Raw genomic sequence first — 25045 nt, 5'->3', positions numbered from 1 at the left:
GCTTATGGACTTGTACATATGGACCCTAACTCAGAGAAACACCTATACAACTCCCTCTGGACATGCATAGCACCTATTTAAGACCCAAATCACACCAATAGGGCACATAAATGACTGAAATAAATGCAAAAGAAGCATAAAAAGAGGGTTTAGAAGTAGGTTCATACAATATTAAACATTCTGGATCTGGCTCCTGGACTGGTACTTATGGACCCTAACCTAGCCTAACTCAGAAAAACACCTTCCTACTGCACATGCATAGCTCCTAATACTCTATTCACACCAATAAAGGACATTATAGAGTGAAATGATATAAGTATAGTATGGAAAAAAGTACAGTATGAAACATTATGCCTACTTACAGCAAGTCCATGGCCACCTCGATGAATAACCGCCTCCTCTCGGACTCTAACAGTAAGAAGGATTTCCTGAAGCACTTCCAGCCAACGGCCATACCACGTTGAGTACACCGCTTCCCGTCCGATCAGCGAAGTTAAGCAACGTTGGGTCTGGTTAGTACTTGGATGGGTGACCGTCTGGGAACACCAGATGCTGTTGGCATCCCTACGTGTCAAGTGGGGTTGGTGGAGGATTAGTGCCCCTCCCTGTAAAACAATTGACTCCAAGCCCTTGGCCACCCCGTTTGGGATACATGGCGTCTGGCAATGGATGGATGGATGGACTTCCAGTACACTGTTCATGAAGTCTTGCACTGAACTTGGTCAGTCGCACACAGAAGTCCGTTCTCTTCACAGTGCGCACTCTTGTCTAACTAATGCTCCATCATCACACACTAAGAGGAGGCCCGAGAGCAGCAGGAGTGCCTGCAGCAGGTAAGGCACCACCACAAAAGTGATCACGTGGGCAGCCATAACGACGAGCGTGCATTTGTGGCGAGAGACAGGCGGAAAGCGGGGAGGATGCAGCGGTGCTCTATCGGACGTCGGAGGAATGACATGCCATAACAATGCTCTCCCGCGCCGTGCGTGGCAAGTTCAAATTGCGGGCGGGGATCCCCCCCCCCCCGGACCATTTTGGGAATATTGGATCCCGGGATTATTATGTCTGGTTAGTGGGGATATTCGGATATTGGGCGTCCGGATATTAGAGTGATGACTGTATATATATATATATATATATATATATATATATATAATACATACATACATACATACATACAGTACTCAACAAAAGTATTAGGCACCTGGGGCCCCCCCCCCCCAAAAAAAAAAAAAAAAAAAATCTCACATATGGAAACAACATGTAAATAATGCATTATAATTACCTTTAATGCTTGGTAGGATATCCTTTACACCTCATCACGGACCTGAGACGTCATGGAAATGAAAGGGCCAGGTTCCTCAGGTACTGGGGTGATATATTTGCCCAGGACTCACAAATGGCTGCTTGCAGCTTAGGCAGAGAGCTTATGTCCTTCCCATGGAGATCCTTTTTTTACAAAGTGCCAGAGGTTCTCTATTGGGTTGAGGTCTGGGCTATTGCCTGGCCAGTGTTTCATGAAGGATACCTTGCAGTCACGAAGCCAGTTGGTGACAGATTTGGTGGTATGAGCAGGTGCACCATCCTGCTGAAACACTCGTGCACCTGTCAGCTTGAAGGACTTAGGTAGATGATCACAAAGCAGCTCCAGGTAAACGTCCTGATTCACTTTGCGGTTCCTGGGAAGCACAACAAGCTTTCCCAACCTGTTACCAGAAAAACAACCCCATACCATAAGTGAATCAGGGTGTTTAACCCCTTCACACCCATGCTGCAGGGCATCACGTAGCCCGCCCATCCCATCCCCCCAATCATAAACGTGCATAAATAATACTTAACAGAAAATACTTATTTTGTCTTCAGTAAAGTGTCATATGTTCTCTTTCTTTATAAATACAATATTTATGACATATATATTCATTACATACACACATCTTACTGTACACATGCATTTCATCAGTTGTAACTGGTCTCCATTTTAGGCCATGTACTTTACCTTTACTAGGCTTCACAGCCCAGTATACATCAGCCCTCGCATTCACCCATGAACACAATTTTGACCACTTCGTCATCAAGAAAATGACTAAAAGCAGCCCCAGGGGAAGCAAAACTAGGGGGCATCATATCCTGGGCAGCACGGTCACTGAAGGCAGGAATGGCATCTGGCCATTGGTCTTCAAAAATGTCCACCAGAAACCTCCGCCCACTCTCCTCAATTGGGTCATTATCACTTAGTGATAACTCGCTGTCAGTACTATCATCCTCACTGGACTCCCCTGGCACATACGATGCATCAGAATATTCGTCACTACTGTCTGACATGACTGTGTATTCATGAAAACAATCACAGAAAAAAATCACAATAAATTCCCAATATGGCAGTGCACAAATACAACTATCAACGTAATCCTGCCCCCCTCGAGTGCCAAACACAGATTGAGAGCCAAGTACAAAGTAGGAGCCAATAAAACTCTGTGGTGAGCAGTGACGTTTCAGATGACATCATTTATCTCAGCAGTCATTGGTTGGTGGGTGGAGCTTACTTTTCTTTCCCAGTGAGGTATACCAGTCTCAGAGAATGCATATAGGTCAATAAACCACGCCTCAATACGTACAGATGTTATGGAATGTAAAAGGCTACGTGATGGGCGGCATTACCCAGCACTTTGTGAACATAAACACATACATCACAGGTGCGAAGGGGTTAACTGTGCTTTCCATGTAATGGGGGTCAAGCGGGTCACTACCTCTGCGCCGGTATACTCACGCTCCTTGATTACAGGTAATGGTAAACGTTGCCTCATCAGACCACAACACAGACAACCACTGCTCCTCACGCCAGGTAAGGTACTTGTTAGTAAAGGCAAGCCTATGAAGTTTCTGGTTACATATAAGAAGAGGCTTTCGCACAGGCCTGTGGCTGGTGTAACCAAGTTCATGGATTCTTCAAGAAACAGTGCACACTGAGACCTCACCAAACACTTCCCGGTTGCTCTCCTTAAGCCTCCTTGCAGTCACACGAGGATTAGCCTCCACTGCACGTTTGAGCACATTAACAGACCTCGGGGAAGTTTTCCTGGGCCTACCAGACCGTGGTTTCTTTGTAGGAATGTCGCCATTGTTTTCCATTCTGTAATGGGCACACCACTTCCGCACTGTCGACCGTGCCACACCAACCAAATCACGAATTTCCTTTATGGGGTGGCCTGCCTCCTTTAGAGCAATTATCTGTGATATTATATCACTTGACTATTCCCAGGTTAGGGGCCATATTAAAGTCCCAAAAGCCAAAACGCTGCGGTTCACTAGGTCAAGAATGGTGCAATAAGAGAGGGAGGAGCCGCTGGGTTCCCTTCTCTCGCGCAGCCCGCAGGCAACTGAGGTGCCAGCCAACCACTGCGCAGTATTGCCTTGGGCTGCCGTGACGTCGTGTTAGTGCCCAAAACTTCTGTCTAAATTTCTTCACCCAATAAAGCACCATTCTTTTTTCGCCAGAAGTTTGCGGCACCTTGACATAGGTGCCTAATACATTTCAAGTACTGTGTATATATATATATATATATTTATGTACTGTATATATATATATATATATATATATATATAGATAGATAGATAGATATGTATACAGTAAAAGTCCTATTATTTGGCAGCCGATTATTCGGTAGATGCGATATTTCGGCAGTTTTGAAAAATAGTCCCATTTACAAAAGTCTTTGATTGTTCAGCAGGTGTCCGGAATCATCTCGGCAGTCCAGGAAGAGTTATCTGTGACTTGTAAGCGAACTGTTTCATTACACTTGTATATGTTCACTAGTTTCTATATTTTTCAGATTCAGGTTTAGTACTGTATATCACATTACAGTAACCACCCCCCCAAATTAGCAAGGGTTACGTTCCAAGCCCCCTTGCTAATTCTTGAAATTCGCTCATTTTTTATTCCTTCCTGAAATGACATTTACCAGTAATTGCTTAGCCCATGAACCACTGATACTGTAATGCATTACCCATAAATAAATGTTGCATGTTAAATCTGTTTCCCCGTTGTTAATAGCTGTATGGTTGTGACAGCTCTTGTACTTTGATTCCTCAGCATAATGGTGGAAGGGACTGTCCTAAGTGTTTAACTAAACCTAACCTAACCGGGTTTAACTGTACCTAATAATTTAATCAAACCTAACCTAACCTAAAGTAGGAAAAATACATAAAATAAACTGGAAGAATATGAATTGGCAAGGTCTTTCTGATGAAAGTTAAACACATTTGAACCAGTGAGTATAGAAAAGTATTGTAATGTGCTAGACTTGTTGTTATATTATTATGGAAAGTTTCTTCACAGTATAAGTGATATGTCATCTGTTCAAAATAATTAAGTTTACACCTTTCCAGTTAGTGTTTGATTTTTAAACCTCTCCATTTGCTGTATAACTATGATTGTAGGTTAGGTAGCCAAACACAGATTCAGATAATGAAATATCATCTGTTTATTAGAAAAGTACAGTTCATTTTGCCGTTGTGCATAATAAGTGAGATTTCCAACTTGATGGTCAGAGTGAGAGTGACAAACATGAACGAGCACGTGGATGCATCCAGTTGGCGGGTGCAGTCATCTCACCAAGTGATGAAGACTCATACACATTCACCGTGTCCCCAGCGGCAGGAGAATCCTACAAGCTGCGTGCTACCGATACCAGAGATCGACAGATGTGGCTCAACCGCCTTAGAGTTGTGGCTGAAATGCACACCCGTGCCATAGCTCATGTCTGTATTTTCATGTTTTGTATAATTTGCAAGTTGATATTATAATTTCTGGACTTTAATGATGAGGGAGAAGCTGTACTACCTATTTAATGTGTGTTGTAGAGGGGACCTACCCAGTATCTTCTTTGTGAGGAGAGGTGTGTGAATTCAAGATTTCCACTTGTGTAGATTGATGACTGCATCAGATTCATATCATCATTGTTATCTTCACAATCTCTTTTCTCACCTAATAATGAGGTGGGGTAGGGTTCAGAGAGCAAGAAAAAACCTGATTGAAAAACTGTCAACTGCCCAGTTTATATGGCCACACTTATTCACTCACCATTCAACCCCCCTTGATTCAGGACTCCATATGATAGTTAATAACATCCTCACTTATGCACTTCACAGTATATGCAGTATCCCATAAAGTCAGTCCAACAACTATCACATCACTGAAAACAAATAAATAAATAAAAAAAATAGTGCCAAACTCTTTATCATACACTACTCTGTACAAGATTCATCTAGCCAGCTGGATGCATTGTCAGTTCCAGAGCCTCATTTTAGTTTGCGTGTCAACAGGCAACTAAAACAATTTTGATCTAATTTGAACCAAACATGATGGAAGGGTTGTGAATCAGTCAAGGAGCTGCATATTGTTTTTGAGAACAATAGGTTAAAGGTCAAGGTCACAAGGCAAGGACAACTTAAACAGCTTGTTCCAGTTTAGGTCAAACTTTGTGGAAGGGTTCAGGTTAAGACAAGGATAATGGGCTTTGATTTTGAGAACAGTCAGTTAAAGTTCAAGGTCACAGACTCTCAGGGAAAGGTCAAGGTTACAAGGCAAGGTTAGCTGAAACAGTTTTGATTTGATTTGGACAAAATTTGGTGGAAGGATTAAGTAGGAAGCGTGAATGAAGGACATTGATTTTGAAACCAGTTGGTCGTACTTTAAGATCACAGTGTATAAATGTTCGGTAATTAGACCATTTGATGGGCATGGGTGTTACATTCTGAGTGCCCCTTGTTATGACATTATCACACAATGTATTAGTGGCTTTGGAGGTAGTCTGCGAAATAATGGTAATTTCATATGTGCGGTGTGTCGGGGAGAGCATATAGAAATTGTCTGGCATGAAAGGATTGATCTTGCTGGAGAGTCTCGTGAGTTTGTGGAGGAGTTTTGTTATTTGGGGGACATGTTATATGCTGGAGGTGGGAATGTATCTATCCCTGTGGCTAGGGTCAGGAGTGGTGGGAAGAAGTTCAGGGAGCTGTTGCCCCTCCTAAAATTGAGAGGGCACTCCCTCCATGCTAAAGGATATTTATATGCAGCATGTGTTAGGAGTGCATTGAGCTGTATGGTAGTGAGGCCTGGGCAGTAAAGGAAGAGGATATTCATAGTCACAAACATACAAAAATTGCAATAAGTAGATGGATGTGTAGTGCAACATTGAATGGGAAGCCTGGGGGACTAGGATTGTGACTGACTAGTTGAGAGGAAGGATGGGACTTGAATATATTGGTATTGTTATGAGGACCAAGGTTGATGCATGAAAGTATGTTGGAGCCCTTTTAAATGATACAATGCAATTCATGCCTTATCATTTTATCTTGGCAGTGCCTGTAGGCAATGTGACCTAGCTACATTATTTTCACAGTTTTCAAAATGAGCCATTTGAAATCCATTAATAGTGATAAAGCTAGTTATGTTACATTCAGAGTTAGAGCATCATTATTAGATATTCATATACATTAGTTATATTTAAAAAGACTGTGCAAGTTTGAAAGTTAGTCTGGTTCAGTATGAATTATAAGTCTGCCTTTTAATATGACAGAATCATCCACCTCTGGCCCCACGGGAGCACCGGACAACAGGCACTGGTGGTGGTGGCTCTGGGGGCAGTGGTCAAGGGTTAGGGGCAGGCACAGGACCTCCTATGGGGTTAGCTGTGCTGGATGCATTTACCCAGGTGGCAGAAGTCTTGGATGAAGCTCGCAGACATCACTCGGCCCTTGCTACTGCCATTGAGGACATGCCTGCCTTTGGTACTTGATACTCCTCACCCTCACCCTTACCCTACCTCCATTCATGTTGAAATTGAGATAAGATTTTTTCTGATTTTTGAGCTTCACCTTTTAATTTTTAGTAGTTCTTGATTGTATAATCAACTCCTGCAAGGCCAGTTCTGTGTAAGGTAGTTTACCTCTGAGACATTGTTTTATAATCAGTTTAAATCGTACAGCACATAAAGTGTATGGTGCAAGACAGGTCCCATATCCAGGGCATGCCAAATCAGGTTAAGGTACGAGCACATTCCTCAAAGTCTTAACATTTTACCCCGTGTGGATAGTTGCCGCAAAGATCAGTTTCAGTAAGGTTGAATGGCTTTTGAAAAACAAACCTGTAAGTGATTATGGCCACCTCACCGGGGGATGGGGGGTGAGTCTGGGGCCTCGCAGTATGTGAGACAGGGCAAATATCTCAGCGCATGGAATGTGAACAGTGCAGGATGGGTGTCTTGGCTCGCAGTTCACCCGTACAGATTATTATAGATAATAGATGTTTTATTTGTGGTAGGTGGAGGCCCCACCATCCACTCACTCAATGTAGTGCTGCTTTGGGTGTCTGCCCTTTCCTCTCTTCCTTCCTTCCTCTTCTTTCTTTCATTCTTTCCTCTTCTTCTGCCTGTGGGTGACTTTACACTCCCTCATCTGTCTTTCTTTCTTTCATTATTTCCTCTTCTTTCTGCATTTGGGTGACTACACTGAGTGACAAGCCAAATGGTTATCTTTACACCAGGAAACCATTTGTTATGCTGGGTGGTAACCATATAACCAAATTATGGCGCCTGGTGGGTTAATGAGCAACTAAGGCGCTCCAATTGTATTGAGCTGGTGCATGTTTCTATCCAAGGGGTGGGTGGGGTTTATTGCTCACATAATGCCATTCAGGGATGAGTGAGACTGGTCACTCCTATCTCAAATGTCAGGACCAGCGTGCCTAGCCTCGAGCTTCTACGCTCCTCAGTGGGCAACATGGGATTGGATGATGGATGGATGGATATTTTACTGAAAACCATGCAATGTTACTGGCTGTTTTATTATAACTTTACTAATGATTTAAAAAGAAAATGGACGATAAAAAAAAAAAAAAAAAAAAAAAAAAAGTGAACAATTGATAAATGACAAAAAAATAAAAAAAGTGGACAATTGATAAAAGAATAAAAATTATGATAATTGTGGTACCATAAACATGCTGTCTCCTGTCTACTGCAGAGCTTACTGTATTGCCCTTTCGCTTTGTATGGCTTGTACCTTTTACGCTGCTGCCTTTTGTACGCAGTGTAACGGTTACCAAGTTCAGGATGGATTACAATGATAACAGTGATACTTTTCTTGTCCTTCCATTCATATCCATTAAAGTACATGGTTTGTGCTACAGAATGACACCAGTATCAACACTCAATAATCGAAAATGACTGAAATACAAATTTTTAATGAATGTGTAAGAACGTTCACTTATTTTTAAAATATTGATTAGATATTTAGAAACCTGTGTAAAATTTTTGCTGAATATACAGCAGAATAACATCCCAAAAAGACAATTATCATCTCGTATTTCTAAATACAACAGAAAGAAATGATTGAAGTTTCAGAATGTTTCTGACAGTTTTTACTTGTGGCCTCTTCACACTGAACTTCTTGTATGAAGCATGAAACTTGGCCCATGCAGACCTTTGCAGACCTTTATTGTGCCTCGTTTGAAGTCTGCAGCTCTTGAAGTTTCAGAATGTTTGTGGCAGTTTTTACTTGTGGCCCATAAGTACCTCCTCACACTGAACTTCTCGGGTGAAGCTTGCAGCTTGGTCCGTGCAGACCTTTATTGTGCCTCGTTTCAGGTCCGCAGCTCAGCATGGATCAAGTTGCAGCTTTGTCCGGTGTTATCTGTCAACATTAAAATTATGTAATTTATTAAGTGTTGTAGACATAGTCCTAGTGATTGATACATATAACCAATTGCCTACAGGTCCTGGCATGAGGTGCACTGAGCCCAACCTACTTCTTTTGAAAGCCACCAGCCAGGCAACAATTCTTTGCCTGGACCAGTGCTTAGGGGTGTTAAGAACTCAACACATGACTGCCCCCTACCACCAGCCCTCTCCACCTGTCACCACTGTCAGGTATGTCATGCCCCACAGTTTTCAACCATCCTTTAGTGTCCCCAAATCCTCTCATGGCTTCTCTTGGACTTGTAGCCCTCCTTCAGCATATTAGGCATATCTTAGGTTCAGCACAATTCCATGTATGTGCAAAGGACCTTGTTGTGTGGAAACATGCATGCATAAGTAATGGCTGTATGATGACTAACCATTCTGATAGTTTCACTCATGTTCACACACATGGTTTGTACAGTATGTAGATAATAAAGCTTTGATTAGGAGGGAAGGTGACTCAGTTTGATGTATTGGTAAATGGAGAGAAATTTTAGGAAGCAGAAGAGTTTAAGTATCCCACTATGTCAGTAACCATATAACCAAATTGTGGTGCCTGGTGGTTTAGTGGGGAATTAAGGATCTCCAGTCAGATTGAGCCATTGTAGGTTTATATCCAGGAATGGCTCGTATCAGGAATGGCTGGGGAAGATTTAAGTGGAACAAAACTTGGACACTATCACACACGTTCCTCGTATCCTCGGCAAAGGACATGCTTCTCACACTGTTGTCAGAGCCCCGTCTCAGTTGTAAACTTGTGATTACTTTATCGACATCACAATTTCTTCGATATAGGAAATATTAACTCTTTATAAGGGTTTCAAAACAATTTATATTTATTCTAAAATACTAATAAGTATTCAGTGTTAGGCTAAATGTTCAGTGCCATAATACGATATATTCTCTGTCGAGTCGCCTGGGTTTTGGTCACACTGTTTTGCCCATCATATCCTCGGCAGGAATCTGTCCAAATAAATTCCAAATGCCTGTGGTATCGTCGCGATGGTAGGTGGTTTTTGTGCTGTCTGTCAGCCATTATATCACACACACAAAAAAAAGTGTAAGGAATTCCTCTTTCACCGTCGGCAGAGAGCTAATGCATATTCAGCTGAAGTGGCGGGGTGGTTGGGGAGTGTCAGCCAATCACCAGTGGGGGTGCTCTGTCGCGTAGGCGGACGAGTCACACCAATCTGGTGCGGCGTTCACAACCCGGGCGCCTCACTCTCGACGCGTGATAGCGGTCTTGGGGTGCGTGATAGCATGCATGGTTGTGCATTTGATGTGTGCATGATAGCAGATAACCGCGATAGCTAAACGCGTGATAGCAGGATGTTGAGTGTACAGTATATGTAGGTACAGTAGGTTGGGGCATACATCATCCACTCACTCAGTATAGGGATACCTTATGGTCTCTACACTGAGTGTGAGCCAAATGGTTTCCTGTACCCAAGAAACCATTTACTATGCTGGGTGGTAACCATATAACTGTTTTTTTTGGCCAGGTTAACTGTCCCCAAGATTCCCCTATCTAAAATCACTTAATCATGCCACACGCTTTGGAGAGCCTCAGAGGACGCAATACCTGCCCAGGGCCCCAACAAAATGGGCAGATTTGCATTTTTGTATTCAGGAGTTCAGTACATTCTGTAATGCCAGTTACCTTCCAATCATTTTTATCACCTTCATTTTTGAAGGCTCCAAGATGCTTGCATGCGTTGGCCTTGGTTATCTAATGGCAGCTTTCCGTACATCCTGATCTCTGGCAGCTTCCCTATGCAGTCCCTTAACCCTGAGGTCACACTATATGACCTTGTCCCAGGTCTTTTTTGGACTACCTCTCACTACCCTACTCCCAGCATTAACACTTCTCACCATCTGTGCCCATTTATTATCCCCCATCCTCTCCACATGCCCAAACCATCTCAATCTACCTCTTCTCAGTGCAACACCAATACACTCCAATCCCATCCTACCTCTTAACACTTCCAATGTAAACCCAGCTCCCGCAGGCCTTGCACTCAAGGATGCACTGTACATCCACCTGATCATTGCCATTTCTGGACATTTAAGCCCGTGAATATTCTCTTCCTTTACTGCCCAGGTCTCACTACCATGCAGCATTACACTCCTAACACATGCCTCATGCAAAGATCTCTTAGTACAGAGGGAGAGCCCTCTCAATGTTAGGAGATGCAAGAGTTCCTTGAACTTCTTCCAGTCACTCCCTAACTCCAGCTACAGAGCTAGCTCCAGCCATCTCCCAAATAACAAAACTCTTCCACACACTCAAGAGACTCACCAGCAACTTCAATCCTTTCACACCTGGCAGTATCCACATGCTCTCCCCGACACATCGCACACATGAAATCAGCATTATCTCACAGTCCATCTTCTGATACCACCTCATCTCTTGTCCACCCATCCATCTATCATCCAATCCCATGTCGCCCTGTAGAGGAGCATAGGAACCCAGGGCTAGGCAAGTTGGTCCTGACATTTAACCTGTGGATTGCAAGTCACAGCTCAGGCTGGGTAGCGTCGCGTTGTGAGCCACAGCTCAGGCTGTGCTTCCTGTGCATCACCGCTGACTACTCCCCTACGCAAACTACGCATGGTGCTACACAAAGACGGAGAGAGAGAGATTTTTTTCTTTCACCAGGTGATGCCCTGGATGTTTATCTTCAAGTTTGTGATAGACAAAGACAAAAATATTTTTTTTTGTTCATTTATTCATTTTTTAACTATTCCTTTACGTAAATTTATGCATGGCCCTATGCATAGAGAGAGAGAGAGAGAGAGAGAGAGATTGTTTCTTTTCACTAGATGATGCCCTGGATGTTTATCTTCAAGTGTACAATAAAAACTAAAAAACAAAACTTTTTTTTTTTTCTTCATTTTTTGTTCACCACGGGGTGGGAAAAAAAAAAGGTAATTGCTCAGTCCACGGGTTAAGATGAGAGTGACCAGCCTCACTCATCCTTGAGTGACATTATGTGATGCACCCACTTATCACAAACACTGCACAAGGTGGAATTGCTTCCCACACCCTTGTGACAAATTGCACATGGTCATTCTCCCTCTTCTTTGATAGTACTGCCCCTAGCCCTACAGTAGATACCATCACTTGTATTTTATCTGCATTTACTCTTAAGCTTTTGTGTCCCATACCATCTCTCAGCTTCCTAAATCTTTCCTCCACCTCCATTTCATTCTCTGCAAGCAACACCAAATCATCAGCATACAACATCTACCACGGGAGTTCCTTTCTGAAGTAATGTGAGAGTGCTCCAAGTACCATGATAAACAACAAGGGGCTCAAGACTGACCCCTGATGCACACCAGCATTCATGGAAAACTCATCACTCAAATCTCCATTCACCCTTAGCTGGATGTGAGCGCCCACATACAGGGCCATAACGAGATATGCCATGATGGCATTGTGTGAAACAAATATGAAAAGGTGTGTGAAGTAGAGGAGTGGGAGAGTGTTAAATATGTAAGATCAAGCATGAATGGGCAAGGAAGATGCAAAGAAGGTGTTGTTCTGTTGATGAATGAGGTGTGGCAGAGCGAAATGAGAGATTACAAATGTGTTAGCTCGAGATAGATATATATCAAGTTCAAGTTTGAGAAGGTGAAAGTGGCAGTGATTGTAGCATATGCACTGTGTGATGACAAGAGTGAGAGAGAGGAAGACAGATTATGGGATGAGCAGAATGAAGCAGTTGGAGAAATGCCCAGGAGCTATAAAGTGATAGTAATTGGCGATATGAATGGAAGATTAGGCACTGGTCCTGAGGATGGCTTAATAGGTTATAATGGAGTACCAGGTGAAAATGATAATGGGAAGCAACTGAAGGGTATATGTCAAGAAAGGAAGTTGTGTATTTGTAACTCATATTTCAAACACATAGATGCACATAAATATACATGGTATAGAGGGAATGGGGATTGTGTTGAAAGGAGCCTAATTGACTACGTGCTCGTAGAGAGGTCAATGCTGGGAATGGTTCCTGATATGAGGGCCGTGAGAGGACGATGTGGAGGTCTGTCAGATTGTATGATTGTGGTGTGCAAGATCAAGCTGAGGGGAGTGAGGTGGACCAGGAGAGAGAGGAGCAGTCAGAGAGGGGGGCTGAAAGTCGAGAAGATGGGGATCAAGGAAGTGGCAGATGAATACAGGACCAAAGTAGAGGAGGAATTGGAAGCAGTGAATTGGAATGAAATGGATCTAGACAGCTTGTGGAGTGCATATAGGGATTGCTTAGTTGGGAATGCTAAAGCAGTGTGTGGTGTGGCAAGATTAACAACAAAGAAAAAGGTATGGCATGGTGGGATGAAGATGTTAAGAGATCAATGGAGGAAAAGAGGAAGAAGTGGCCAAGGTGGTTAAAAGGATGGAGGTTCAATTGAAACAAGAACTGATTATATTGAGAGCAAGAAGCATGTAAAGAGACTAGTGAAGAGGAAAAAGGAGGAGGTAAATGATGATGTAGGAAGAAAAATGAATGCAAATTACACAGAAACTAGGAAGTTATTCTGGAAAGAGATGTGGAAATGTAGAGATGACAGCAGAAAGAAATGTGAAGTTGTGAAGGATGTAAGAGGTAAATTATAAACCCATGGGTATGTAGTTAGGTTAGGTTCAGTATCAATTACCTTTTCTTTTTCTTTTATATATTATTTTGTATGAGAATAGGACAAAGGGCACATTTCAATGGATAAAATGATTGGAAAAATCCGTCCAGGATTTGTATAGCGCAGCGCAGCTGGTCAGGCAGGAGGAGAGGGTAGTGGAGGGGAGGTAAGGAGGGGGGACAGGAGAAAAATGGCTAAATTGTCAACAGTGGATGGGAGTACAGGTGACGTTAGCAGAACTGAGTATAGCTGGACACTGGTAGTGCTGATAGATGATACAAGCCACCACTTAAGAGCCCGGGGAAATTCAAAATAACACAGAATCACAAAAGTGACGCCCCGCGGTATGATCCCTTGCTCCCGAGCGTCACGAAAGTGATGCCCTGCGGTTAAGGGGTTAAACAGTAATTGCATGTTATGTAAAATAATTGAAAATAAAAAGTAAATTGGTTTGACTGGTCTGTTGCACAGTTATGGAATCTTTTGAAAAAGTTGGTTACACTTTTTTTGAGGTCAGGGCTAACCCTACAAAAATAGCTTAACATGAAGGGAGATCCCTCTCAATGTCAGGAGAGGCAGCAACTCCCTGAACTTCTTCCAACTATAGCCACATAACTCCAGCCCCACCTCCTGCACATAACATGTCACCGAGATGACAAAACTCTTCCACACACTCGAAAGACTCACAAGCAAGAACAATCCTTTCGTACCTGACAGTCATCACATGCTCTTCCCGACACACTGCGCAAATGAAATCAACATTATCTTGCAGTTTACCTCTAATACCACTACATCTTTTCTGCACCCACTTATCACATACTCTGCACAAGATGGAATTACTTCCCATGCCCTTGTGGCAAACTGCTCCTGGCCACTCTCCCATTTCTTTGACAGTTGCCCCACCAACCCTAGATACCATCACCTTTGTTTTATCTGCATTTACTATCAAGCTCTTGTGCCCCATACCATCTCTCCTAGATACCATCACCTTTGTTTTATCTGCATTTACTATTAAGCTCTTGTGCCCCATACCATCTCTCCACTTCCTAAATCTTTCCTCCACCTCCTTTTCATTCTCTGCAATCAACACCAAATCATCGGCATATAAACATCTCCCACGGGAGTCCATTTCTGAAGTCACGTGAGAGGGCTTCAAGCACCATGACAAACAGCAAGGGGCTCAAGACCAACCCCTGATGCACACCAACATCCAGGGAAAACTCATCACTTAAATCTTCATTCACTCTTACCTGGATGTGTGCACCCACATACATTCTCCATTCACTCTTACCTGGGCGTGAGCACCCACATACATAGCCATGACCGCTCTAACCAGCCACTCCTTGATCTTGATCTTTCTCATTGCCCACTTCACCACCCTCCTAGGGACTTTGTCTAAGGCCTTCTCCAAATCAACCAAAACAAAGTACAGATCCCTTTTCTTTCCTATGTATTTCTCCTGAAACTGTCAGACATTGAATATGTCATCAGTCATCCCTTTGCCTGGCATGAACCCAAACTTCACCGCATCAATACAGTATTCACTCTTACTCTAATCATACCTTCAGGAACTCTCTCCATCACCTTCATGATCCAGTCCAAAAGTTTCATCCATCCATCTATCCATCCATCATCCAGTCCTATGTCATCCCATGAGGAACTTAAAACCCAGGGCTAGGCAAGTTGGTCCTGACAGTTAAGATGAGAGTGACCAGCTTCACTCATCCCTGAGTGGCATTTGTTAGCAATAAACCCAAACCATCCCTTGGATATAAACCTACACAGGCTCATTCCGATTGGAGTGCCATAATTACCCACTAAACCACTAGGTGCCTTAATTTGGTTATATGGTTACCATCCAGCATAGTATATGGTTTCTTGGTGTACAGGAAACTATTTGGCATGTCTTTAAGTGTCGAGTCACCTATAGGCGGAAGGAAGAGGAAAGAATGAAGGAAAGAAAGATGGAAGAGAGAGTATAAAGTCACCCATAGGCAGAAGGAAGAGCAAAGAATGAAGGGAAGAAAGACAGAAGAGGAAGGAAGTAAGAGAGAGAAGGGCAGACACCCAAAACAACACTACATTGAGTGAGTGGATGGTGAGTGCCCCCACCTACCACCATGCCCCAATAATTTCATCTTTACAGGGCATAACGCTTTCCCTTGTATACATTTACAGTTATACACTTCAGCCAATCTTCTGGGACAACACACTCATATGTAATTGTATTTAATAAGTTGTTGAGTAACCTTGGTCTATCTGGCTGGGCAGACCCATCACCCGCCAGCAAGCAGCTGCCCCTGCAGGTCTGTCTCATGCAGTGATCTGATGTTCCTTTGTGGTGGACAGTGCGTCACAACTAGATGTGGGGAAGAGTGTAGAGGTTTGGTTCCTGGGTGGATTCCACATTTGCATCTCCCCACCCAATTAGCATGGGCACCATTGTAGCCTTCACATCACTCTGGTAAATAGTTATATGGTTACCACTGTTTTAAATGGTTTCTTGGGTTACAGGAAACCATTAGCCTTCTCGATGCAGAACCACCTCAAGTGAAAGTGAAAAGAGTAATAAAAAGTGACAGGAAGAATGGGAGAAATATAAAGAGGAGGGCAGATGCAGAAAAAGAATGTTAGAGGTGAAGGAAGAAGTAGGCAGTACTACATCAAATGAGTGAATGATGGTTGCTACCTCTTACCACCATGACGAATGAGTAAAGCTTTGAAGGGCTTTGATGATAAAAAATAAATATGGACCCTTACTCATATTTTCTTCATCACACTAAATTGACCAGAGTCTGTTGTGTATAAAACTTATGTTCATGATTGTAGAGATTAGATAGAGTAAATCTAGCTAAATTACACTGTGGACACTACCCTGCCCCAGTGTACAAGCTGGTTGGATTACTGCATAGACTACATATGTACACCTTGTAGCACTGCATCCCACAGTATGCAACATATAGCATTATACTGAATAGCATTCACAAAGCTAAGACAACACATCTCAGATATGTTGGATGTGCAATATACCCTGGTGGAGTAAGTCAGTTATCTCTGTGCTGCAGATCTGCCCGGTCAGAGTAGATGATGATATTATCCAACTACAGCAGCAGCTTGTTTTGGATGGGAACTTTGGCATTTCCAGTGACCTGTAGTATCTGCCACATACTAAGAGAATGGATCATGTAAATTTATTAGAACTGGAATAGTTGTGAGGTATAACCATTCAGTTGACTGTCAGAAGAGATGTACAGTGTAAGGCTGATGCTTGTGGGTTGGATATAGGAATTTTGTAGTCTTAATGTTGTTCAAGTTAATGTTTTGTCCTTCCTGGTAAAGGAACGAGTTATACTGTCCGAGTGGTAATACTTCTTTGTATTTATGGTTGAAAGCCATGTATTGTACCACCTTGTCTGTATGTTTGTACTTTATGTATTTTGATTTTATTGGATAGCCTGTGAATGCAGGACAGTATTTGTATATAAAGGGGATGTAGTGGTTAAATCAAGGGCCAAGACTTTTTGCATGGCTTGTGTGTATTGTGCTACTTGCTTGGGCTTCAAAAAATCTTCCTGCATCTTTTAAATCTTCACATGTGTTCCTAATTCTATTGTTTCTTTTTTTTTTTTTTTTGTAAATTCAGCTTTTTTAGTCTATTTGTGAAATTTTGTGTAATAATCATCCAACTTGTTATTAATGTTTGACAACTTTTTGCTTAAATGCAGTCGTGACTCATCTGGTGCATCGTCCTGGCTCCTTTTCTCCTAATTTCTCTCCTCCTTCCCTGTGTCTCCGTGCTGCCAATACTTGCTACCTGTGTTGGGCTGTGTTTGGTGTGGTGGTGGTGGTGCCGCCTGGTGTGGTTTGGCCCTGCCTTGTGGTGGTTTTTGTGGTGGTTTGACTAGGGTGGGGAGCTTGAGTGGCCGATCCTCCCCACGATGCTCCCCGCTCCTTGGCCGCTCCCCACGCCTCCACCGCCGCACTGCCTCAGAGGCCTCGCATCCTCCCCTGCAACGGCGGCGATCATCTCCCGCATCGTATGTACACCCACTGCAACCTCACTGCAGTATACTCCCATCTCGTATTCCTTATCTGCTTCTGGTCTTCAAGTGCCCCTTCTGTATTCACCTAACTCATTGCTGTGCACTTTCCCCTGTTAAACCCTTTGCATTCTTGTTGTCCTACCTTTCAGTCTTTCATCTTGCTATGGCACCAGATGAATGAATGGTTTCTTACCATCCTTTTGGATATTAGTTCTTTATTCCAGAAGTAACTGCTGTACAGTACAGTATAGGAAGTAATATTTGCAGTGTTGTGTTTTATGCCTTAAATATTACTGATTGAAAAGGTTAATGTGAAAGATGCTGATGAGTACAGTACATTGGTTTGTGATGATTTCTGTACAGTAGACCTTTTATCTTTGGTTTGTCTGTGTTGCCCTTTTGCAGTCTTAGAATGGAAGCAGCATGAAAGTACTTTATATTAAATTTCATTGCACTCTTCAGGCTTCATCACTATAGATACATAGATACTTTAGATGACTTCTTAGGTGTGTAGTACATGTTGGTAAAACTTCATTCATTGCTAAAGTTTTTAATACTGGTTGTATTTTAAAATTAAAATGTGCAAACATTGTTCTTTGTATTTCGAAAACAGATATATGCAGGAAGTATAATATATTCATATTTTAACTCAGCTTTGCTTTAACCCCTAAAGTGCTAATGGGATCGATCGATCCTTTTCCAGAATTTCGCTAGATACTGAATGTGATCAATAAAGGAGCCTTTGTAAAAAACCGCGGACACTAGGCTTCAGCCCGACTGTGACGGATATTGATGCAAACCAATGAGAACTAAGTCTTGAGTAGGGAGGGGGGAGGATCTGGGCCCCTACCCATGGTGGGGGGGATTGCTTCCCCCACTGCCCTCTCGCCACCTTCCTCTACCCTAATGCCTTTGTTCCCTCTCCCTCGCCTCTGACCGCCTCTTGCTCCCTCCCTCCCCTATCCCCACCATCCTCTATCATGCCACCGTGGTTCTCCCCCTTCCCCTCCCCTCCCTGTCTCCCTGGGGAAGGTTATATCCCCCCTACCCACCCTCCACACCCCTGTACTCCCTCTCTCCCTTTCCTCTTTGTCTTATCCATCTCCCACCTCTATACCCCCATACCATCCCTTCAGGCCTCTCCCCACCCCACCCCCCACCCCCCATCCCCTGTAGTATGCCATCCACTTACCTCTCCCCCCACCACCCTGCCTAGAGTATTATACATCATTGTTACTATTCATGTCGCGTGTTTTCATTCAGTACCAGATTATTGTTTGTGTAATTGCATACACCGATGCACGAAACATAGAATGTGTGTTTTTTCATGTTTTTTTAATGAATTTCCCTGTTTTTTACTTTTTCTTTCAGGGGGAATTGTGTATTTGTGTGTTTGTCTTTCTCTTACACCATTATCATTATTTTGCATGCTTTAGCTTGTTTTTCCCCTTGAAATTCTTGCAGCTACTTGATTTGACAGCTCTGAGGGGAGGGGAAGGGGTGAGGGGAGAGGGGATGGTGGAGTGTGTGAGTAACACAAAGAAAAAGATTTTGCATGCTTTGGCTCAACTTCTTTTTTATTTTGACAGCTACACAACTGTGAGGGAAGGGGACAGGGGGAGGGAAGGTAGGGAGAAGTGTTGGGGGGGAAGGGTGTTTGGAGTGAGTGAGGAACAGAGACATAATTATTTTGCATGCTGATGTTTGAAAAAAAATGAGCTGGAAAATTCTGAAGGGGGGTAGGGGAGGAGGGGATAGCTCTAGCTTTTTTTTCCCCTTGAAATTCTTACAACATCTTGATTTGACAGCTCTGAGGGGAGGGGATGGGGGGAAAGGGATGAGGGGAGAGGGGATGGTGGAGTGTGAATAACACCAAGAAAAGGAGTTTGCATACTTTGGCTCAATTTCTTTTTTATTTTGATAGCTACTCAGCTATGAGGGAAGGGGTTGGGGGGAGAGAAGATGGGGAAGGGAGAAGTGTTGGGGGGGAAGGGTGTTGGGAGTGAGTGAGGAACAGTGACATAATTGTTGTGCATGCTGTTGTTGGGAAAAAAAAAAAAAAAAAAAAAAAAAATTGAGCTGGAATATACTGACGGGTGGGGGTAGGGAGGGAGGGGAGTAGAGGGAGAGGGGGAGGGGAGGAAGAGAGGGGGGTGATGGGAGTGGGTGAAGAAGATAATGGGAGGGGAGGAATGAGCTTGGGATAGGGTGGGAGTGCATAGAAAACTGGAGTTGCCCCGCCTGGAAGGGTAACTTTTTTCAACTTTGATGGGATATAGCTCATAAACCAGTTGATATAAAATGCTTTGGTTTGTGGCATAAGGTGTGTAAATTCAAGCTCTAAGCTGTGGGCATAAAAGTTTTTATTTCTGTGAGAGCTGAAAAATTGGCTCCATATACAGTTTTCAGGGAAGTTCAGTTGATCGAATTACGTATCCTAGGGGTTAATGGTAAGGATTAATTCACTCTGGCAAGAAGATTATGTTTTCACCTCTTATCTGTTTGTTTGTTTTTTAGTTTGTCTGTTTGCAGGATTTTTCAAAAACTAAAGAGAGATTAGGATTAAATTTGGTAGGTAGATAGCCCATGTCCCAGGGAACAGTTGAATAACTTATGGGACTGATCTTGATTGTATTACAGACTCTGGATCTGGAAAACACTTTTTGTAAAACCCTAATCAATGCTGAGAAATGCTAACCCATTATGAAGAGGTTTGGAAATTACGTTGTCGGAGAGATGCACTCCATTGAGTACCCCTCGAGTTAGTTAGGTGACCAGCTACCACCAGAGTTGGAGGTATAATACATGTGCTATGGTGAGTGTAAGAGCAAGCAAAGTGTAGCATCAAGATTGGTAAGTGTACATATGATCGTACTTGCTTTGGCACAGATTTCAGCAACAAATTATCAGAAATAAGAGCCAAGCAGAGCTTCTTTCAATTAAATGTTCGTAACATAATTCTAACCTTTCCTTCTGATATCCCTGGGATTTTTGGAGAAAGAATGCTTCTCCCATATTCATTAATTACTGAAGTGACCAAAGGTCAGCATGAACTGGGAATCCTCTTTCATGAATGATTTTTTTTTTTTTTTTATCCTATTCACTATTTTCAGAAGCTTCAGCAGTCTCATTTCCACTGCTCTTATGCTTCATTTTCACACTGATCTAACTGTGTGTCTGTAGTCAGACACCTCAGTTCCAGAAGGGTTGGCCACAGACTCTATGTCACCCTGTCCTCTGCCATCAGACTACTCTTCAGCTCACTCCACCCTCACACATATACCTCTCCGCCCTATCCCTTCAGCTCTTGCTTGGTCTCCCTCTACCCCTCTTCCCTTCTGCTTCACTCGCATACACTTTCCTACTCAGAGTCTCATTCTTCATAATTTCCACATGGCCAAAGCAGCTCAAGTATTTCTAGTACATTACTGCACATCCACATCAACATTGCATTTCTCCCTTACTTACTCATGTGTCTTGCTGTCTCTCCATGTAACTCCATGTGCTCCTTTCAAACAATTAATTTCCACTCCTGTATTTGCACTTGTGGTTTCCCAGCTAGGAAAAATAAAATCCATCTGTATACAAAACTGTTGAAAACTTGTTGATAATGAGGGAGTACTGTTCAGTACTTGTTTATTCATACATATTTAGTTTATTCATTAATTTTTTTGGTTTCAACGTTTTGACAGATAAACAGAGGGTGACCATTATGAGGGTGTTATTAATATAGTGTAGTATCGAGGAATTATTTTGTTGTTCAAGTGGATTACTTTTAAGGTCAGTGAGAGGTAGTATATACATTACCTTTTGGTCAGGATACTGTACTAGTTATTAATGTTGACATTTATTCATTTTCTGGCTTGAGAAAAATTGTGGTTACTATGATGCAACTAACTTGTATTCTTCCAAACAGTAAGGTATATATTTCTTTTCAGTAATTAAGTATGCAGTTGTGCATATCAAAATAGGTAAATTAAGTACAGTATGTTACATTATTTGCAGTACCCGTCTGGGATCACCATCACTACGATCATCATCTCCATCTCTGCGTGTCCGCACTGCTCCCCATTCCCCTACTCCTGGTGGTACCCACAGCTTTAGCGGGGTTCCTCAGGCCAGTCCAGGCACTCAGTCATCAGCATTCTTTCCTGTTAATGCCAACACTGTATGTGAAGCTGGTGGTGGAGAGAACCAAGGAGCTGCTACCTCCTGCTCTTCCTCTCTCATGTCAATGACACCAACATCATCACCTAAACATCATTTGTCCCACACAGGTGAATCATTGATTTCTGTGATATACTTGCTTATCTTTACCTTTTTCTCTGTTGGTTATGAATCTTTATTTAAGTATTGCAGTGTACAGTATATGTAAATAGTTAAGGTGTCCTCATTTTGATTCATGCATCACCAGGTGGAGAGATTGAGTCTGAGGTGAGTGATGAAGATGGAGCAGGCGGGGATGGAGAGCTGGGTGAGGTAGGGGATGGCCAGCGTTCGGTCATAATGCATATCATCTCACAGCTGCGTCTGGGCATGGACCTCACTCGTGTCACTCTCCCCACTTTCATTTTGGAACGACGTTCTCTCCTTGAGATGTTCGCTGATTTCCTTGGCCATCCAGACTACTTTGTCAGGTGAGAGAACAGTTAGATAGTGACCAGCCTCACCATTTACAGTCATTCCCCGAATTGCGTCAATTCTAACCTTAGGTTCTCTGTACAGTATAATAGATTCCATGTATGGCAGACATTTGAAAAACTTTATATAGGAGCTAATATATATGCTGATATCCATATGGAAAAAGGAAACATGAAGTATCCCAAGCACTTTTGTGTATTGATTTATTTGCATAGGAGCTAATGTATTGAAATACTCTTTTGATCCCCACTTCCCCCCTTATAGGACCAAACTCTAAACTTGCTTAATGCTTTCTAAAGACATTCCGTGCTAATCAGAGGTGAAACGGGACATTAGATAATGACATTTGATAGGCTTAAAAAGGAATTATAGGCTTGGAGTTAGGGAAAGCTACTGTCACCACCAGAATGACTTACATTCTCTCCTTGCCATCCAGAAATGGTTGTTATAATACACATGACAACATGTTTAACTTTTGTTGCCTCAGCTTAGCTGGTGGCAGTGCGTATGTTATCTCCCTTTATCACTGTGTGTCCCTTGTCACTTCTCTTCCTCCTGTTTGTCCTTTCCTGTTTCAGTCCTTTCCTCCTCCTGTTACTTCTCTTCTCTTGTCCTGTCTCTTTTCTATATTACTCTGTATCTTTCTTCATTTTATCATTCATAAAGGCTCCAAAATGCATGCATGCATCTACCTTGGTCACCTAATGGCAGCTCTCCTCGCAGCTTGATCTCTGGCAACCTCCTCATTCAGTCCTTATTCCCTTAGGTCTGTGACCTCATCCCAGCTCTTTTTTTTTTTTTTTTTTCCTCAGCTCCACCTGAGATGTTCACACTTCTCTCCTTTCGCACCCAGTTGTCATCCTCCATCCTCTCAATGTGCCCAAACCATCTCAGTTTACTCATCCTCTTCACAACACCAATACGCTCCAGTCACATCCTTTCTCTCAACTCTTCTGTCGTAATCCTTTCGTCTTTAGTTCTTCTCCTGTCATTTCTAAAAGAATAAACATGGAAGAGTCAGTGAGGGTCCCTTGTGTGCTCCTTCATTGGTTTGACCAGACTGTACATAGTCAAAAGACACGCACTCCTCAGTGACTGTGTGTGTGCACGCATGTGTGTGTGTGCTTGCGTGTGTGGATGAACACACACACACACACACACACACACACACACACACACACACACACACACACACACACACACACACAGGGGTGATAGAGGTTTGTATTGCTATCTTATAGCAGATATTTAACTCTTGCATCATCGCAACAGCCAGCAAATCATATATCCCTTGTGACCTTACTGAACAGCTCAACCATAATTCCTTTCCTAAAATAAAGCACCTTATAACAGACAGAAGCAAAATCACGTTGAAAAACTCAGCCCCCACCCCCAGCAGAACTAGAAACCTTGCACAACTTAAACAACATCTTAAGTGAACTAATAAACACACACAAACAGGGAAATTGGAAAAAACTCTGTATATTTTTGATCACCGAATGAACAGCAACAAATTCTGGCAAACAGTAACCAATATCCACACATTTGAAGACTCACTGTCACCAGCTCACACAGCCCTGCTAAACAGCACTGTAACTATTCCTAGCAAGAAGGAACTAAAGGGCAACCCTTTGAACTGTTATGCATCATTTAGCCACCAAAACATGAATCCTCAAAATATAGCCATTACAAAAAACAATCAGAAAAATTAAAGGAAACACAAAGCAAGTACAACATATGATCAGATTTCAAGCATCCGCTTACAGCACCTTGGTCTCATGGCAATATATGCCCTTCTTGAAATTTTAAGATTCTCCTAGACATATAACTGATCCCTAGTACTGTAGCTGCAAGAAAGTAATTTTCCCATGCTCTCTATCTATCTCTATCTTTAGCCAGATACCATAAACCAAAAAAGGGAGGCTACAGACTAATTCCTTCCATGTCATTCTGTTCTTTGCCATCAGGCTGCTCTTTCTCCAACTCATACCCCCCCTCCCCTTACTCATATATCTCCACCCCATCCCTCCATCTTATCCTCAGTCTCCCTCTTCCCCCCTTCGTGTCACCCACATACATTGTCCTGGTCAATATCTCAGTCTCCATTCTCTCCACATGGCCAGCCAGGAAAACCTCCCAGTAGCCCTTTATCATGTAGACCAACATTGCTGCTTTGCATATCATCCAAAAATCATAAGGTTAATTGTGAAGAATATCACCCCCACATCCCTCTGTCTGATTCTTAATAGATAAAAATGCTCACCTACTACTCACCACTCCAAATTTAACTCACCATTGATGGCATCAACAAGAAACAGCCACCATTAAGAATTGCTTTAGCAACAGTAGACATAAACAGAGCTGACACAGCACCAAGATGCATCCTGGTAAATTAGATCTTAGACACAAACATGGAAGAAAATTATAAAAAAAATGGCTGGCAAACTTCTCGCAGACAAGCCCAGGTACTTTACAAAAACCAGGCTTCTAAATTCAGATTACTATCCATTGGTGTCAAGTCTGTCGTATCACGCTCACTTAACCATCTGCTTCATTACTTGCCAATCCCCTTCAGTACTGTGGTAATGACTTAGCAATATTGTAGCATCACAACACTCAAAACTCAACAGTTAGCAGTCCAGTTAAAACATTGGCTTAGACAAAATAGAATGATTTCCTCACCAACCAAATCAACCATTACCCACTTTACTCCAGACGCACATGAATCTTAGAAACACCCTGAAGTTTCCTCTCTAATGAACCTATCCCATGGGAAAGATACCCCAAATTCTAAGACTTACTTTGGACATATGCATAATTTTTTCTTAGCATACCAAAAACATCAGTGCAAAGGCATTTCACAAGCTCAGTACCCTAAAGGCACCTACAAGCACTACTTTCGGACAACAAAAAGAATCCCTGAAATCCCTCTACAGACAGTTCATTTGGACAACAGTGAATTGCGCTAGTCCAAACAAGGTTCAGACC

General features: G+C 42.6%; 1 protein-coding gene and 1 non-coding gene across 2 annotated transcripts in view; both read left to right on the top strand.

Moving 5' to 3' along the window:
• Positions 1–25045, top strand: part of LOC145392739 (oxysterol-binding protein-related protein 11-like) — a 93783-nt gene that overhangs the window by 30761 nt on the left and 37977 nt on the right. Inside the window, exons 3-8 of the mRNA XM_080267037.1 lie at positions 4549–4758; positions 6579–6789; positions 8771–8924; positions 17279–17410; positions 21422–21693; positions 21831–22053. Of these exons, the coding sequence (XP_080123163.1) occupies positions 4549–4758; positions 6579–6789; positions 8771–8924; positions 17279–17410; positions 21422–21693; positions 21831–22053 (1202 nt within the window). The remainder of the gene's footprint in view (positions 1–4548; positions 4759–6578; positions 6790–8770; positions 8925–17278; positions 17411–21421; positions 21694–21830; positions 22054–25045) is intronic.
• LOC145393146 (5S ribosomal RNA) lies at positions 443–561 on the top strand. The gene has a single exon (XR_013896142.1). It is a non-coding gene; the product is annotated as a 5S ribosomal RNA (ribosomal RNA).

The sequence above is a fragment of the Coenobita brevimanus genome, chromosome 23 (assembly GCF_032717465.1).
Source record: "Coenobita brevimanus isolate Jiangsu-jjx chromosome 23, ASM3271746v2, whole genome shotgun sequence".
NCBI classification, from domain to species: Eukaryota; Metazoa; Arthropoda; class Malacostraca; order Decapoda; family Coenobitidae; genus Coenobita; species Coenobita brevimanus.
Note: the sequence above shows the minus strand (reverse complement) of the source record. Positions and strands in the feature narration are given on the sequence as shown.